The 17,380-nt window shown below is 41.5% G+C and overlaps 1 protein-coding gene across 1 annotated transcript in view; it reads right to left on the bottom strand.

Moving 5' to 3' along the window:
- Positions 1 to 17,380, bottom strand: part of LOC124120811 (tyrosine-protein kinase SYK-like) — a 220,906-nt gene that overhangs the window by 14,510 nt on the left and 189,016 nt on the right. The window contains exons 13-14 of the mRNA XM_046483671.2: positions 10,482 to 10,671; positions 6 to 146 (exon numbers count right to left, since the gene is read on the bottom strand). Of these exons, the coding sequence (XP_046339627.1) occupies positions 6 to 146; positions 10,482 to 10,671 (331 nt within the window). The remainder of the gene's footprint in view (positions 1 to 5; positions 147 to 10,481; positions 10,672 to 17,380) is intronic.

Below are 17,380 nucleotides of genomic sequence, written 5' to 3'. Positions count from 1 at the left end.
CTTACATGGTATGGCTTCTTTCCAAAAGATAAGGCCTCCCATAGTGTGACACCATAGCTCCATACATCAGAACGGGAATCGAACTTGAAGTAGTAAATGCATTCTGGCGCATACCACTTCAATGGCCATTTCCCGGCCTCTGAGGCCTGAAAAGAACAAATGTTCAAAGTAAATAGTTAATAAAACGTCAAAGGCTTGTCTTTTCAAATGACTTATAAGGACTGTGGTTACTATGTGCTAACATTTCATTTTCTACTGAACTGTACTGGCATGACATTTTATGTATTAATGAAGCAGCCTTACATACATACCAGCACACATGTCCAGTGTGATACCAATACTGAGGACACTAAATACATATGTGCTGTAATGACATCACTTCTAGTCTAAGGGCATTATTTCTGGTATGGTAAACACATGCAAGACAATGTTAAATCAGAAAGTGGTACACACTTCCATCTAAGTAATACCACTTTCAGTTGTGAAAAACACATGTCAAATGCAGCGTGACCTGAAAAACTAGAAAGTTGCCTGTCTCTAGCTACCTAAACAAGTAGCTACAAAATGTGAGCAGAGCTCACTAATACCCCCAACTCCGACTCCAACATATTTCTTAGTTCAAAACTGGAAACAATTTTTTCTCAGGAATCAATCGAATCAAATTTTGCACTGTACCTCTGCTATTGGTATATCCAAAATATCCATGAAATAGTTGTAGGTCGCACAAATGTTGAAGTTATAAATAAAAATCAAAACATGAAAAAAATCATTTTTTTTAAAGAAAACAAACATATCGAAAGTAAGCTCTGCACTGCATCTTTCCTATTTGTAGGGTTCTATCCCTTAACTTAATAAAATAAAATGATCCATGCAGTAGTTTTAAGTTGTAGGTCACAAAAATATTTAAGTACATGTAAAAGGATTCTAAGCCAAAAAATTAAAACATGCTGTATTTTTCCAGAAAATCAAAATATTGAAATCAAACTTTACACTGTATCTCTCCCACTGGTACTGGTATAGTTTGAAAAGAATCTATACACAAAGAAAAAAGTATCGCAACATCCAGATATGTAAGCTGTCAAGTGACCATGTTGACATATATATACAGAGGCAATCTTGAAATGAAAATTATGGCATGTCCTGTCCTCCATACCAGTCATGATGAGATGCATGTCGGGCACGTGTCCGGTCTACGGCACAAGGAAAGCATGCACCTCTTGCAACGTGAAAATCATGTTTTGGAGATCTGTCACTGTATTGAGTAAAGGTTACAAGTCATTGTTTCCTCTGTCAGAATTTAGCAATGGGTCCTCAACAACTCAAAACAACAAAAAGATGGCAAGTTATTGGCATGAGCAATGCTGGTATGTCAATGAGAGAGATTGCAAGGCAGCTGGGTCACCATCCTTCAACCATTAGTCGATTGTTACGAAAGCATCATCAGACCAATGATGTCAAGGACCGCCATCGTCCTGGTAGACCTCGCTGTAAGCCAGCAAGAGAGGATGCAGCTCTTATGAGGATTGTACGGCGGTTTCCTTTTGCACGAAGCACTGTTCTGAAAAGGGAGTGGTTACCTCACCATCGCATATGCCACAGAACTGTCCGTAATCGACTTAAAGATGCTGGATATCGTGCCAGGAGACCTGTCAGAATACCTCTGTTGTCACGGCCGAAAATCCATTGGTCTGACGAGAGTCGCTTTCTGTTGTTCATGTCAGATGGTTGAGCATGTGTTTGGCGACGTAATAAGATGGCATATGCTGAGAGGAACATTCTGGAACAAGTTCCATTCTAGGGTTGTTTTCTCATATGACTGCAAGCTGCCACTGGTAACAGTGAGAGGCAACCTTAATGGCCAACGATACCAAACAGAAATCCTTGACAGGGTTGTAGTGCCTCATTTTGACAATGATGCTCTAAACACAAGGCCAGTCTTCATGGATGATAACGAGCGACCACACTGTGCGCGTGCTGTTGTGGATTTTCTGCATCAAGAGGCTGTCACTACCCTACCTTAGCCAGCCAGAAGCCCAGACCTATATCCCATCGAGCATATCTGGGACATTCTTGGACGTAAAATCCGTCAGAGGGAGCCACCAGTGCAGAATGTTGATGAATTGGAACAGGCACTACACCAGGAGTGGAACATTCTCACACAGGAACAGATCAGACAAATCATTAGGTCAATGAGGAGGAGGGTTGAACAGGTGATTCAAGCTGGAGGAGGTTACACCAGATACTGACATTTTTCACTGTTTTGCAAACTCGATGAACTTCCCGAGGATGACATGAATGGAAATTGACTTATGAATTCAGATAGACCTGTTCTAGCCATAGTTTTTCGCACTGGATACTTTCCATTTTTTTGGTCTTTTTGGTAACTCAACATAAACACATTATGATCTTTACCGACAATTTCATTCCAACGTTTTCTTATTGTTCAATATTTGCTCTACAAAGAACACTGAGACACCATTGGTTTACACACGTAATATAGCGATCACATCGAATCAAACACCAGTAGTATAATCAAATAGGGTTGTTGCGATACATTTTTCTCTGTGTATATGTAGCATTTTTCATGTTATATAGGTTGCACACATGGAAGGATGGACAGATGGAATTCCTTGGTATAACTATATATAATAAGAACGTTACATGTACTTCTGGTTTAATTACCCTCATTTGCAATCACGTTTGATTATTTCTAGTTCTTACAAACAAGTCAAGCAAATACAAGGAGTTGGTGGAGTACACTACCTTATGAATGACCATTCAAGTGATCTTGAACTAAATGAAGGCTGCTCAAAATCTTACCAACTACGAGTAAGTATCATCTGTCTGAGTAAGAGTATATGTTGGTGAAACTACAGCATGCCATTTCAGTCGGCTAGTTCAAGAAAAATGTCTGAAGTCTGGATTAGTGTGCATGCATGCAAGCACCATTATACCTCCACTCCTTTGTAAGAGAACTCTTGAGTTATGATGAACCTTATATATTTGTGAGCATATGACCTTGAAAGAGTATTGTACCTTCAATATCTGTTGAAAGTATTTCAGGAACATTGCCAGCATACACACCAAACATGTAACAATGAAAATATACCACATGCTACTCATTGAAAGTAGGTCACTACTGATAGAAGCTTGTCATAACTTTTCATGTAAAAGTTTTTGAATAATATAACTATCAGATGCATAAGATATGCATTTTCAAAGATGACCTCCACTGCGACCTCAAACATTCTCAGATCCCACTCCAAGATTGACATGCCCCAAAAACCTTCCCTCCAAAACAATGGATGATGAACCAAGTGAACATTGAACAATCATTGTTTATAATTCTAGGAATACTATACTGAAAGGCAAAAGAAACATCACTTCTGAAAATACTGATAAAACTTAACAGACACTGGCAGTTACCCGTTCTGTGGTCAATAAACTCATTTAACGTTCTACTGCTTCTTTTTGTTGACTTAAAGTCCATTTAACAATTGAGTTTAAAATGGAGTGCTTTGCCCCCCCCCCACCCCCCCCACCCCCCCCCCCACCCCCACCGACGACCGACCGCGTAGTGGTCGTCCTAGAGTCACTACACCCAGACAAGATCGGTTCATGATACGCCAACATCTGCAGAACCGATTCCGAATGGCCACTGAAACAACTCGGCAAACCATTGGCAACCTCCAGCGTGCAATTAGTGTTCGCACAGTCCGACGTCACCTAAATGCCAACAACATCTCGTGCCACCGTCCTGCTCTTGTACCCATCCTGAGAGATCGTCACAGAGAGGCCCGACTGTTATGGGCCAGGCAGCATCAAAATTGGCATCAACAGCAATGGAGAAGAATCATCTTCACTGATGAAAGTCGCTACTGTTTCAACGGTGGATGGCAGAGTCAGGGTCTGGCGAAGGAGGGGCAAATGTTATGCTGATGCTTGTGTTATGGAACGAGACCCGTGGGGCGGCCCAAGCATCATGGTTGGGTCGGAATCAGACTGAACCAGAGAGTGGGACCTGTGGTCTTTCAGAATATTGGTCCAGGCAGGGGTAATGCCATCACAGCTCTCCGCTACATTGACCAAGTCCTCAGACCCCATATCGTACCTTTTTTTGCCCATCATCAAAGCCACACCTTTCAGCAAGACAACGCCTGTCCCCACACTGCCAGAGTCACCAGGGACTTCCTCCAGCAGCACAACATCTAAACCATGCCTTGGCCTGCCCTCAGTCCGGATTTGAATCCCATTGAACACTTGTGGGATGATATCCAACGCTGACTCAATGACGTACGCCCAAGACCGACAACTGCAGCAGAACTGCATGTAGCGTTCCTGAGGATATGGGCCCATATCCCAATGGCCTTCATCAACAGGCAAGTCCACTCCATGTACAGGAGATGTGTGGCTGTAGTCAACGCCCATGGTGGCCACACCAGATACTGGTTTTGAACCCCCCAGCTGGGATGTCTTCTGGTGCCTCCCCAAATTCACAATTTGCAAAAACATTCCCCAGACTGTTAATTTTATGTGGGTCAAACACTGACGTTCTCCAATGTCTTTACTTACATATATAAGCATTTGAAAATAAAGATATTTATATGATACATCCACATGACGTTCCTTTTGCCTTTCAGTGTAGTTCTATCACATCATTCCCATAAATCCTGTATTTTGGCTGCAGTCACACTTTACTAAAACTTTCAGATTTTCAACTGGGGTCCTCTGACAACTTAGAATTAGAGCTAGCATCTTACAGCTCTTATATGTGCAAGGCAGGGAAAACTTCACTTCTTTCCCAATAATACATAAGCCTACTAGAGGCAGATGCTTAGGGAGGTGGGATGTAGTACTTCTGATGTAATAGAGGTTGTATTCTTAGCATTATAAACAATGATAACTATTGTTCGATAATTCTTGTGAATACTATACCTCTATTACATCACTGCTAGAATATACCAGAGGGAAGGCGGGTTCTGCCTCTAGTACACGCCCAGTATAGTTGACAGCAGTATCAAATAATCCTTGTGCTTCCATCGTATAACTGATCCAAATCCCTGAGAGATGTAATGTCTAAACCATTTCCAGAGGACTTGAAAATCATGTAGTGAAATCACCAGTCAATACTGTTTCTCTAGAACTACCGTTATATTGCTGATATTTCAATTGTAAGTATCCCTATACCTGGCTATCATTATTTGGTATAATTCTTATGCCACTTTTTAGGTCTTAACTACTGATTTCGGACGTCACTTCCAGGCTTATTTCTCTTCCGAATGGGAGGTCACATCCAATCATCCAGTTAACTTAACTGCAATGAAATAGATTTGCCCTGGGCACTTGTCAAATCAGTAGAAGAAGGGTACTCACCTTCTGAAGCTGTAGGTGAAACTCCCTGACGAAGAAGATCCTTGCATGACGGAAGCGGAAGAGGATCTGTCATGAGTAGAGCTAGTAGTCATTATCACCCTGTCAAGGAGCGACCAGGAGGGAATGCACACGTGAAGAGATTGGTCCAATCCATGGTCTGTAAGGCCTTTGGATCAAGAAATGGACTGATGTAGACTGGAAGTTGGTGGTTCAGACAAGTCACAAAAAGAACTACATGCGGGGTGTCCCATGTCAACGTGATCCAGGAGAATATGTACGGACGGAGGGTCCATTTCGTGGATATGATCCTGACATGTCTGGACAGGCTGTCCGCGAGGATGTTCAATTTCCCTTGTATGTGTCTTGCTACCATCCGGCAAGGCAATAAGTCAGCCAAGTTGAATAAACATGAGGCCTCCATCATCAGAGAGATGGACTTGGTTCCGCCCTGCTTCTGTAGACCACAAATGTGGTGTTGTCCGTGGTTGTCTGGGCCTACATGTAGCACTGACAATGTGAGTTCTGTCGTGAAAGCTTTACAAAACAGTGACAAACAGACAATGCAGAAGTTAAAAAATTATTCATTACTGCATTCCATGTTGCTTACCTGGGGAAACCGCTCAGTGATTTTGAATTTAATTTAGACCTACTTGACTTTGTTGGTGCCGACATTAGAAACAAGTTGAGGAACTTTGCAAGTGCACACAAGTTTATCAAAGCCATTGCATGTTCTCTCCAGAAGGAAATTATTCCCAAACTGAAGAAAGCCAGATTTGTGACAATTTTAAGTGATGGAAGCACAGGTAGTGCCATCTTGGAACAAGACTGTATTTATAAGATATGTAAGCCATGGAAAACCAGTATCCTTCCATGCAGGAACAGTACCTCTTGAACAGAATTAGAAAAGCTGTTGAATCAGTTGGAATTTGTTTTGATGATCTGTTGAGTACTACAGAAGCTAGTGGCCCTACTTTAGTATCCATGTATTTTAATGGTGCTTCAGTCATGCTTGGCAGCAAAGGTGGTGTAGCAGCAAAAATATGCAAACAAACAAAACATGTTGTACCAGTGCATTGCGTAGCACATAAGCTTGTCCGGGACGTACTGGATGCTGTCAAACATCTTCCTAGTCTGTCAAATTTTGAAGATGTCTTGAAACAAGTTTTGAAGTTTTACCATTATAGTCCTATAAGGGAAGGAACTCAAGTCAGTGTCTGAAATATTCAATACTGATCTTGCCAATCTTTCTGATGTGAAACAGGTGAGATGGCTTGCGTGCAAAATCCGAGCTGTTAGAGCACTGATGATAAGCTTTCATTCAATACTCAATCACTTTGAAAGTGTAGCCACTGGTAGATCAGATCAAAGTGCCAAGTGTTAGGGATGGCTGAGGAAAATGAAGACAGTGAAAACTATGTGCATCATTCTTGATATCCTTCCTATCCTCACAGAAATATCTCTTGTCTTCCAGAAGGAAGACCTACTCATTATTGAAGTTCCTTCAGAAATTGAAGGTCTTGTCATGACCTAAACTGTAAAATTGATCCTGTTGGAGCAGGGAAGAGTATGGAATACTTTTCAAAATGTACAACCATGAGAAATCCTCTTTTGATGGTGTGAAGCTAAATGGAGCTAAATCACTTGTTGATGGCATCATCACCTACTTAGACAAGAGATTTTCATGCTTCAAACAGAATCCTCTCAAGCATTTCTCTGTGTTTGACTTTATAGAATGGCCCACTCAAAGATAGCCCCTATCTGTGTATGGTAGCACCGACCTGTCTAAGCTGATGGAACATTTCTCTGCTCTGTTCTCAGAAGAGGAAAGAAAACAAATGTCCAAAGAATTTATTGACCTAAAAGGGCACCTGAAAGACCAGTTCTTGATATATACCAGCGGCTGCTTGAAAATACACCTGGCTTCACAACACACCAGGATCAAGGCACATCTTGAACCTGAGCCTGTATCATGCAGCAGCAAATATGTTGATTAGATTCACTGTGTACATGAGATGTGGAGTAAACATGGTAAATAAATGAGACAAATGGGTCAGTTTTAATCTTTTATTACAGAAATCCATGGAGGACAGGTGCATCTCTTAATTATTCTCAGTTCTGCAGCAGCAACATCTTACTGAATTTATTATCCTGATTTTGGGCAAGTACATTTAAAAATAGGGCAAGTAAGAATGTTGGTCATACTTGCCCTTGTTCAAGTAACATTTTTCATCAATTTTCAACCCCTGGGCCTTCTTAACGTTACATCCGTGTGGGGATCCTGACGGTACAGTCTTCTGTGAGGTAAAGTCGGCCAGCTGATTGGATGCCTGAGGTGGACTAAGCTCTTTCGGAGGTCGAGAGACTGTAGCACTGGAGGTAGAAGGGTGATTCTTCTGTGTCTGGTCTGAACCAATTCTTTTCAGCCATTCTACCTCCAGTAGTAGAGCCAAAAGTCGAGATTCAAATAGAGTTGACTTCTGAATCTCAGACTCCTGCTGAGCAAAACGTTGCTCCTGCATGGTGATTGGAAATGTGGGCTGCCTCAGTGTAACAGACCGGGAGATTAGTTTATTGTTAATGTGGAGGGGTCAGCTTGTCGGACTGTGACATGATGTCATCCACATTGTTTTTGGTGGCATCTTTTCTCTTAGCTTTGGTGAGTGCATCGCTGAGCTTGGAGAATGCCTTCTTGGAGAGGGGGAGACAAAGTAAGCAGCGATCATCTTCAGAACAAGAAGGCTCTCTGCATTTCCTACACTCAGGATGAGGGTCGCCGGAAATCATGAACCTGTCACACTTGTGACAGGCTGATTGAGGGGGAGAACATGCCATCATAAAGGGTCATAAGGGAAATAAACAAACATAATCACAAACAAATACTCACATGAATCGAGCCCAGTAACAAAATATACTAATACTGTAGAAACAAAATACAGGAAGTATAACAACATGTGTGACTACAGCTCAGTGATAGAAGAGAGTGTCTGCTGTATGGAGTTGTTGATTCTAGCACACAGGAAAGAAGTGAAGGTTTTCCCACTTTGCGCATGTGAGAGTTGTGAGCTGTTAGTGCTATTCGGGACAACTATTGTTGTATAGTTGACAGTGAAGAGGACCCCAGTTAAAAATCTGAAAGTTTTAGTATGGTGTGATTGCAGCCAAAATACAGGTTTAATGGCAATGATGTAATAGAGGTAGAGGATTCATAAGAATGATCACAATATCAGCGTAAATATAACATAGCAAATTGACTCCTTCTGGTAAACTTTTAAAGCACATGGGAATTAGTAAAGAGAGGCAAAGGAGATGAAGGTTCCCTTCCTCAAAGAGGGAGGAACTACGGAACAGCACTGCACCATGATCAGTTACACTAGTAAAAATGACATCAAGTTGAAAAAGAGTCCATTACATAGTCAGGAGGTACTTTAAGTGAGGAGTAGCAAGGTCAATTAAACCAGACATAAATATTCTAGATGGCTTAACATGGAGCCAAAGATCCAGGAGAGGCAGATGCCTGGTGATGCACATGTCATTTCTCCATGTTGCCTACACAAAGGCTTGTGTTTATGTTTTGATTTCTGCATGTGCAGTATTTATATTTCAAAGTTTGGTTCATGTTGGGTGAACTGTAATATAAATATTGACTTATTTGGGATTTCAGTGTCAATGTATTGTTCGTTTGTTGTTTAACGCTGCACTCAGCTATATTCCCGCTGTATGATGGCAGTCTGAAAATAAAGTCTGGACTAGACAATCCAGTGATTGATATGAACATTGATCTTCGCAAATGTGATCAATGACATGCATCAACCAAGTCAGCGAGCCTGACCCACTGATCCTGTTAGTTGTCTCTTTCGACAAGCCTAGACGATCCTAACAACAAGCATGTTTTGTTGAAGAACTATTCTAACCCGGATCTTCTTGGGTCGTCAAAATACTGTATTTGTTTGTTTGTTGTTTAATGCCACACTCAGCAATATTTCAGCTATATGACGGCAGTCTGGAAAATAATCGAGCCTGGAACAGACAAACCAGTGGTTGACATCATGAGCATCGATCCACACAATTTGGATCGATGACATGTATCAACCAAGTCAGCGAGCAAATATAATTAAAATCAGATCTTTGTACTCGCCACCGCTACTCAAAGATCGGAGGACATCCCATTAGGGGTCACGTCAGAACGACCTTTCATCCGACCAATCAGAGCGTCGCTTACCAGATCTAAAAGTGACAGTCGGAATGTGTTTTCTAATCATGCAGCCACGAAATATTTAACACGGGGTATTCCGAACGACATTTACGGGTTTTGTGATTATGTCCATACAATCTAGGCCATCTATAAGCCATTCCAGAGTGTTCTTCTCATCAGTTTTAATTTTTTTTCTCGAGAATACGTCAAAATATGTTTCAAAGCGTAGTCGCCAGTTTGAAACTAGTGTCGTAAAGCTTGAGAAAGCTTCTGATTGGCTAATGTCGATTTCTTGTCAGTCATTCCATTGGTCGATCAAAATTTGCGAAAGGTCCTTCTGACGTGACCTGGAATGGGATGTCCTCAGATCTTTGTTTAGCGGTAGCAAGAACTAAGATCTGATTTTAATGAGATTGGTCAGCGAGCCTAACCAACCGATCCCGTTAGTCGCCTTTTACCACAAGCATAGTGGCCTTTTATGGCAAGTATGGGTTGCTGAAGACCAACCTTCACAGGTCTCTAAATACTGTTAACATGTGTGAATAATGCAAAAGTAAAAATAATAATATTAACCTAACAAGGATGATAATGACCTGAGAATGACTATAGTCTGAATTTCAAGTTTTCATCTTTTTGTCTTTCTAAAGCAGTCACAAAGTTGAAGTGCCAGGCCAATTTTTAGATAAAAAGCTTTTCATTTTTCAAAACAAGATTTGTAAAGCTGGAATAAGAGAGTAATATGAAACTTTCAAGCTTCAATCTTTCAATGATTATGATGGAAAGCTGAACTGACATTACATTTTGAATGATACTTTTAGTACCTTTTATGAGTGGCTGACCTTGACTGTTGAGGTGACCCTTACATATGACAAGTTGACCACAGTTACAATCATACCTGAGTCAAGTCAAACTTTACCTCATAGTAGTTACTGTCTCTGTTAAGAGCCTTGGACATGCCAAAGTCACTGATCTTGGCAAATCTTTCTGTGACGAGAAGCACATTTCTTGCTGCCAGGTCTCTGTGAACAAATTTTCTGGCTTCGAGATAGGTCATGCCTTCAGCTACTTGCTTCATAAGCAGCACCACCTCAGACTGTTTTAGGTCTCTGCAGAAAATAAAGCCAGTTCAATAATGTCTGAGTTCTGGTCAAAGTAAAGATGCACAAAGCACAACATGTCCATGTCACTTAGTGATTTATGGGGTCTTAAAATATGGAAATTGAATGAGGAGATTCATTGGCATTTAAGATTCTTCAATCATGTATTTTATGATTTTGTAATATGGATGATGTCTAGTTATGGTGATAAGAAATAGGATATATTGTGTATTGCATTCTTGATTTGATTTATTAGAAATATAATGTAGCTTGTATATATTTATAGTTGTTGAAGAACTCACAGTTCAGTGAGTTATTGTTATTAGCCTTATAACTTAGTTCTATATATATTCTATATTCCATGTAAGTGTAATACTTCCTAAAAGTTACATACAGTATGTTCACTAACCCTTTATTATTGTATTAATATATTTTGTATCCGTGTATATTGATGTATTGTACAGATATGTGCAGGACTAGATGGATGTAATAGAGGTGATATCTATTAATGAAAGTGATATCTATATGTTATACATTCAAATAGTAACTGTAACAGATTGTATATATTTATTCAATTCTATTTAATATTTCTTATGCTGTTATTTCATTGTTTCAGGCTGACATTTGTTCAATCTAATAACACGTGTTTGCTACATGCCCAAATCAGTGGGAATTGGAACGATTCTACCGCTGTAAAAGGGCAATAACAAGGACAAACAGATCCAGCTACCGGTATACCGGTTATAGGGAAATAACATTAAAGAAAAGCATTTGAAAGAATTCTACTGGATAAATTAGAAAGCTTTGTGAAATAAGTGAACCCGTCATTCCCACATAACCTACAGTGCGGTTGTAGGAAAGAACATGTGGCATGTGTAACTGTACATATACCTACTGAAGGGGCTTAAAATATATATATTGGCATCCTAGACAATGAGAAAGCCTTAGACAGAATAGGGCACAATGGCTTACAGTTCAAGTCATATAACATGGGCAGACCTCTTAGTTAGACACTCTTACAAGGCCTCGTCTGCTTGTGTCCAATATAATGGTCACAAAATTCCTGTTTTTCCAGTCAGACAACGAGTCAGACAAGGAGTCGGACTAGGAAAAGTTCTATCAGCATGGTTGTTCCTTGAATACATCAAAGATTTGATCAAACGCTTAGATAACCTCAACCTAGGTCCAAAGACTGGGCAGAATCATGTACCTTCTGTGGTACTAGTGGATGACACAACACTGATCAGCACAAAAAGTCATGGCCTGCCAAGTTCTCTTAATGTTGCACACGATTACTCATGCCAATGGAGATTGTGTTAAAATGCTACAAGAGTAGAAAAATGCTACAAGAGTAGAATTCTGATATTCAAAGGCAGAAATATTCCAAGGAATAGATTTTCAACTCGATGTGCCAATGCCGATTAAGCCAAGTACAATCTATGCTGGGTCACTGATTCATATACAGATGGAGTCATCATTCTTGTAACTCAGCGAGATGCACCGTTGCTTCATTGAAAGATGTTGGATTGAGGACAGGATGTTTGACTCCTGTCATTTGTTCAAACTTATGGTGTAGAGTTATTATCCCAAGTGTACTGCATGCTTGTGAGCTTTTGACAAATATCTCTAATCTTGAATTGTGTGAATAAGAACGACTACATTGTTATTTTCCCTGTGTTGTACAAGGCTTCCACTGTCGTTCACCTACCGCTGCTACAACACAAACCCCTGAACTATGAGCATGGAGACAACAACAGACAAATGTAAACTTTTCTTACTCATATGAACTCATCCATCTCAGCAACAAGTGGGCAGAATTGTCAATGCCCCAGAAATCATTGCATCAGATACCAGTGTGTAATTCTAGTCTGAAGACATAACATTTCCCATTTGGGACAAAACAAATTCTACTAAACCCTTCACAATAACTTTATCATTCAAGGAATATATAACATCAACACTCGATAACAGCCAGATAACAGATTGAATGGATCATTAAAAATCAGTGAAAAGAGTGAGCATGTCCTGCCCTACTGGTGACACCCGTCACTTCCCCAATTTGTTTAAAAAAGTAAATGTTTCTTTGTTGCATGATGCCACACAGTAGTACTCCTGCCTTGCGGCACAGGTTTTAAACAAACCAGACAATCAAGTGACACGATAGTGCGTTTCCTTTTGTTGAAACTAAGAAACAATATGTTAATTTTCAATTATGTGTATTTCAATTTCAATTGTGTACACGTGCAAAACAATATCTGAAACGCAAAATGGCTACCTGGCCACAATATTATTTAATGCCATAAGTAAATGTATTTCTTGGTTATATCTCGGTTTTCTCGAGACATATTCATTCATTGTTGTTTGAAAACTCTGCTTATCATTACAAACTGTACATGTATTTGGGTTCAAGTGACTTTCTCTTCTGACTTATCAATGTAAATAAAACATATACTGAGTCAAATTAAAAACTTCACATTTTTAAAAGTAATCCCATATATGATATACAATGGACAAATGTATCAGAGAAGGTAATTTTTAATCATTAATGTCCAAAGAAGGATCTTAATTAACGGTGGTAACCATAATTTGTTCCAAGCACCTACGGTATTCGGTAATAACATCGACAGTTTAAATCATAAGTCCCAAGCACATGAATCTGATGGCACACAAGTTCAGTAGCGTGTATGGCCACCATGTGCGTAGACAACTGCCACACAACGCCTCCGCATGGACCTTGTGATGCTTGTGAACACATGATTGGGAAGACGACACCATTGTTGCTGCAAAATGGTGCCAAAATCTTCCAAATTCTGTGGTTGGTTCTGGAGAGTGCGCAGACTTCTGCCAAGAGCATCCCAGATGTGTTCGATAGGATTGAGGTCGGGAGACCTTGACGGCCAGTCCATGACGTTGACTCACGCATTCTGAAGAAAATTCATTGTCAAAATTGCTGTGTGGGGTCTGGCATTGTCGTGTTGGAAGATCAAACCTGGTCCATGAGCTGCCATAAAAGGCAGAAGTTCTGGTGCCAGTACCTGGTCGCGGTAAGCAGCAGCGTTGAGATTGCCACGGATGACAAGAAACCTGGAACGTGCATTGCCACAGAAAGCACCCCACACAACGACACTTCCGCCTCGAAATCTGTCAACTTCCTGTACACAACACTGGGCGTAACGTTCATGAAGGCGCCTCCACACCCTCGCCCTACCATCAGCAAATCAAAGATTTAATCGGGATTCATCACTGAAGACGACTTGATTCAAATTCCTCTCAGTCCATCGTAAGTGTCGCTGTGCCCACAATTGACGTTGACGTCTGTGTAATTGAGTCAGAATCGGCCCGCAATATTAATGTCGTGCTTGAAGGTGAGCAGTTCTCAGACGGTTTTGAACAGTTTGCGCACTCAGTCTTCCCCTAAAACAGTTCATTTCTTGTTGATGTAGCCGTCAAAATTTTTTTACGGAGGTGACGTAAGACAATCTGACGATCCTCTGCATGTGACGTCACACACGGTCGACCTGGCCGAGGGCAGTGATCAGCGGTGGTAGCCGTTTGTTGTAGACGCGTCTGTAAATTATAAACAGTCCGTCGACTACAACCCATCGTCCTTGCGACTTCAGCTACGGACGTTCCCGTCTGCAACATGCCGATGGCACGTTCACGTTGCACATTTGAAAGGCGTGGCATGACAAATGGCCGTAAAGACTTTTGTTTTCTTGTGTTTTTCTTTTTTTGATAATGACTGCTAACAAGTATGGCTGAAAACACGTGCGGTATTATGGCCACTTGACCAGTTGCACGTGAAAAAACACTTTTGCCACTATAGTGCTGTGCACATGATTTTGATCGATTCACCTGCACCAAAACGGGTGTTATCTGAAGACAATACTTGGCCATTACTGTTTAAATACACAATAAGGGCCCACAATGATAACTGGTCAAAATGTTAAAATTTTAGGATTGTGAAGTTTTTAATTTGGTTCAGTATATAATCATAATAATGCACACTGTCGATACTGACAGCAATAGTGTAATGTAATGTAATGAATTAAATGTCAGATTCTAAGGTTAACACACCATTATATGTTATGAGATTGACAACACAAAATCGTCTGCTAGTCCATTTGTGAGAGAGCAGTTATTATTTCATTGTGCACATTTTTTGTATCTTTGTCTACTATACAGGGCTTTACCAGGCCCACACAGAGCCAGAAATGATAGTTGTATGTGCATTTGTAGCATGTTTTTTACTGCTTATGTATTAATATAGAACTTCACCTTGAAAATGACCCTGAGCTTCAAATTGACCTGTTTTGAAAAATAATCGTTGACTTTGGAAATCATTAAAATATCCTATACAGAAATCAAACAATAGTTATCATTGTGTACAATTCTGAGAATACTACCTCTATTACTCTATTATAGCCATAAATTCCTGTTTGGGCATTAATTACACTTCAAAATCTTTAGATCTTTCAACAGACATCCTCTTCAATGCCAATTATCCAATTAGTTTTGAGGTATACCCTATCCTTAGTCACAATGCATCTGCACATGCATAAGGCGTGAAAACATCACTTCTTTCCAATAACCTTCATCAACTAGATGTAAGATATATTGGGGAGTTGGGAGGGACTATTTCCTGACTATTTCCTGATGTAACAGAGGTATAGAATTTTGCACAATGATAACTATTTACATTTAGTACTAACTACTAAATGACTTTATCCCGCGTATCCAAACCATTGGCTAATTACGTCTGTAACCCAATCACCCCTCGTAACTCAATCACCCCCGGGTCACCACTCTGCACCGTGCCCGGGGAATAATCGAGCGCAAGCATCATCCCGCCTTTTGTTACAGTCCATCATTCGCGCACAGTCCCTCTTCAAGTACACACGCGTTTCACAAATCGCTTTCGCTTTGTACGTTTCCTTTGTACCCAGTTGCGACCGTTTCGCCAATTACACTTTGAATACCACCTATTCCAGCACTCGCCGTATCGCATTTATTTCGTTCTACTCCCGAACTTCATCCTCGGGACATTTTTACACTTGTGGAATACCAACTCACCACCTCGACCTTTTGTGATGCCTCCCAAGAGAAGATCAGCCGTCAACCACAAGCTTGTGAGGGGAGCCAAGCAGGCCAGGACAACCAGAAGACAAGCCCCGGGAGTACACATTATGCAGGAGGCAACAGCTGATGGTGAGTCTGCCAATTACGGAAATATCAAAGGTGGCAAAACAATTAACGTGCAATCGGCGCAGCTTGTAAATGCCACGCAGGCTGCCAACTCGGCTACCCAGGTAAACGAGCAACTGGAAAATATACTCCAGTTGCTGGAACATTCAGCGCCCGGCCCAGTTAGCGCAAACCAACAGGTAAGGCTTGGTTTTAGTTCTCCCGCCATGTCGCCCAACATAGGGAGAATCACAATGCTCACAATGAGGCCGACGGTAATGCGGCTTGGCCAGCCAATCAGAACGCAGGATACGGGGATTCCCTATCCTTCCGTGCAGATGGAATAGACGCACACGTCAATCAACAGGTGAGGGAAAAAATCTGGCGTTGCGAGTTTGTCGACCTCGGCACAATCCTACCAAACACCGAGGGAAGTCACGAGGACGGTATGATTACCATGGCGTACAACTCCTCAGGTAAGATAATTTTTAAACCAATAAAGCAGCAACCAAAGCGCCTGTCCCTGGCAAGCTGGACTTCAGCTATCCACATTTTCATGTATATCTATGTTAGTAGGCACTCCGAGGTCCGCACAACCAAGGGGTTGCTGTCCTACATGGAAACCATAAGAACGGCGGCACTTCGATTCGCGGGGAATGCCTGGTCAACCTACGACACAGAATGTCAAGGGACCCCTCACGACGCTGGGACAACATCGACGGGGAGTTGTGGCTGAAGTACATGGTCACACAGCCGGTACTACAACCAGAATCAGGCGGATGGGGCGCAATGACACGCGTACAGGGGGACATCGCCAGCCAGGTATGCTGGGATTTCAATAAATTTGGCTGTAGCAGGGTCAACTGTAAGTACACTCACAAATGCGGTAAGTGTGGCAAACATTCCCACAGCTCTAGGACCTGTTTTTGAGGGAATGGGGTCCAACCGACCCCATACAAGCCCAATCAGCCTTTCCCTAACAGAAAACCAGCCGTCAAGGCAGGTAAGTTCAATGGCCTCTTCCCCCGTGGATCTCAATGAAATGGCACCCTGGTTACGCCAATATGCTAGGGTCAATTACAGAGATGCAAATTATTTATGGGTAGGTTTTAGCTTTGGCTTTAAGCTTGGTTCCAGGGAAGCCGCACGGGTCGCCTGGCACGAAACTTGCGATCAGCCACGCACCAAGACACGGCAGGCTACGTGAAACAAAAACTACAAAAGGAAGTCGACCTTGGCAGGATGGCAGGCCCCTTCAAGGACACCCCCCTGGACAACCTCCAAGTATCCCCAATAGGCCTGGTGCCCAAGAAGCAGCCAGGCTATGGTCAGCATCTGGGTAAGCATGCGGAGGAATTCCGTCTAATTCACCATCTATCCTATCACAGTGGTAAATCTATAAACGACACAGAGGCCTGCTCCGTTGTGTATGCCAGATTTGATGAAGCTACTCATATGGTTCAACAACTGGGAAAGGGAGCACTACTAGCAAAATTCGACATTCAGTCGGCCTTTAGAATTATACCAGTCCACC

The sequence above is a fragment of the Haliotis rufescens genome, unplaced genomic scaffold (assembly GCF_023055435.1).
Source record: "Haliotis rufescens isolate VD_foot unplaced genomic scaffold, xgHalRufe1.0.p SCAF_2, whole genome shotgun sequence".
NCBI classification, from domain to species: Eukaryota; Metazoa; Mollusca; class Gastropoda; order Lepetellida; family Haliotidae; genus Haliotis; species Haliotis rufescens.
Note: the sequence above shows the minus strand (reverse complement) of the source record. Positions and strands in the feature narration are given on the sequence as shown.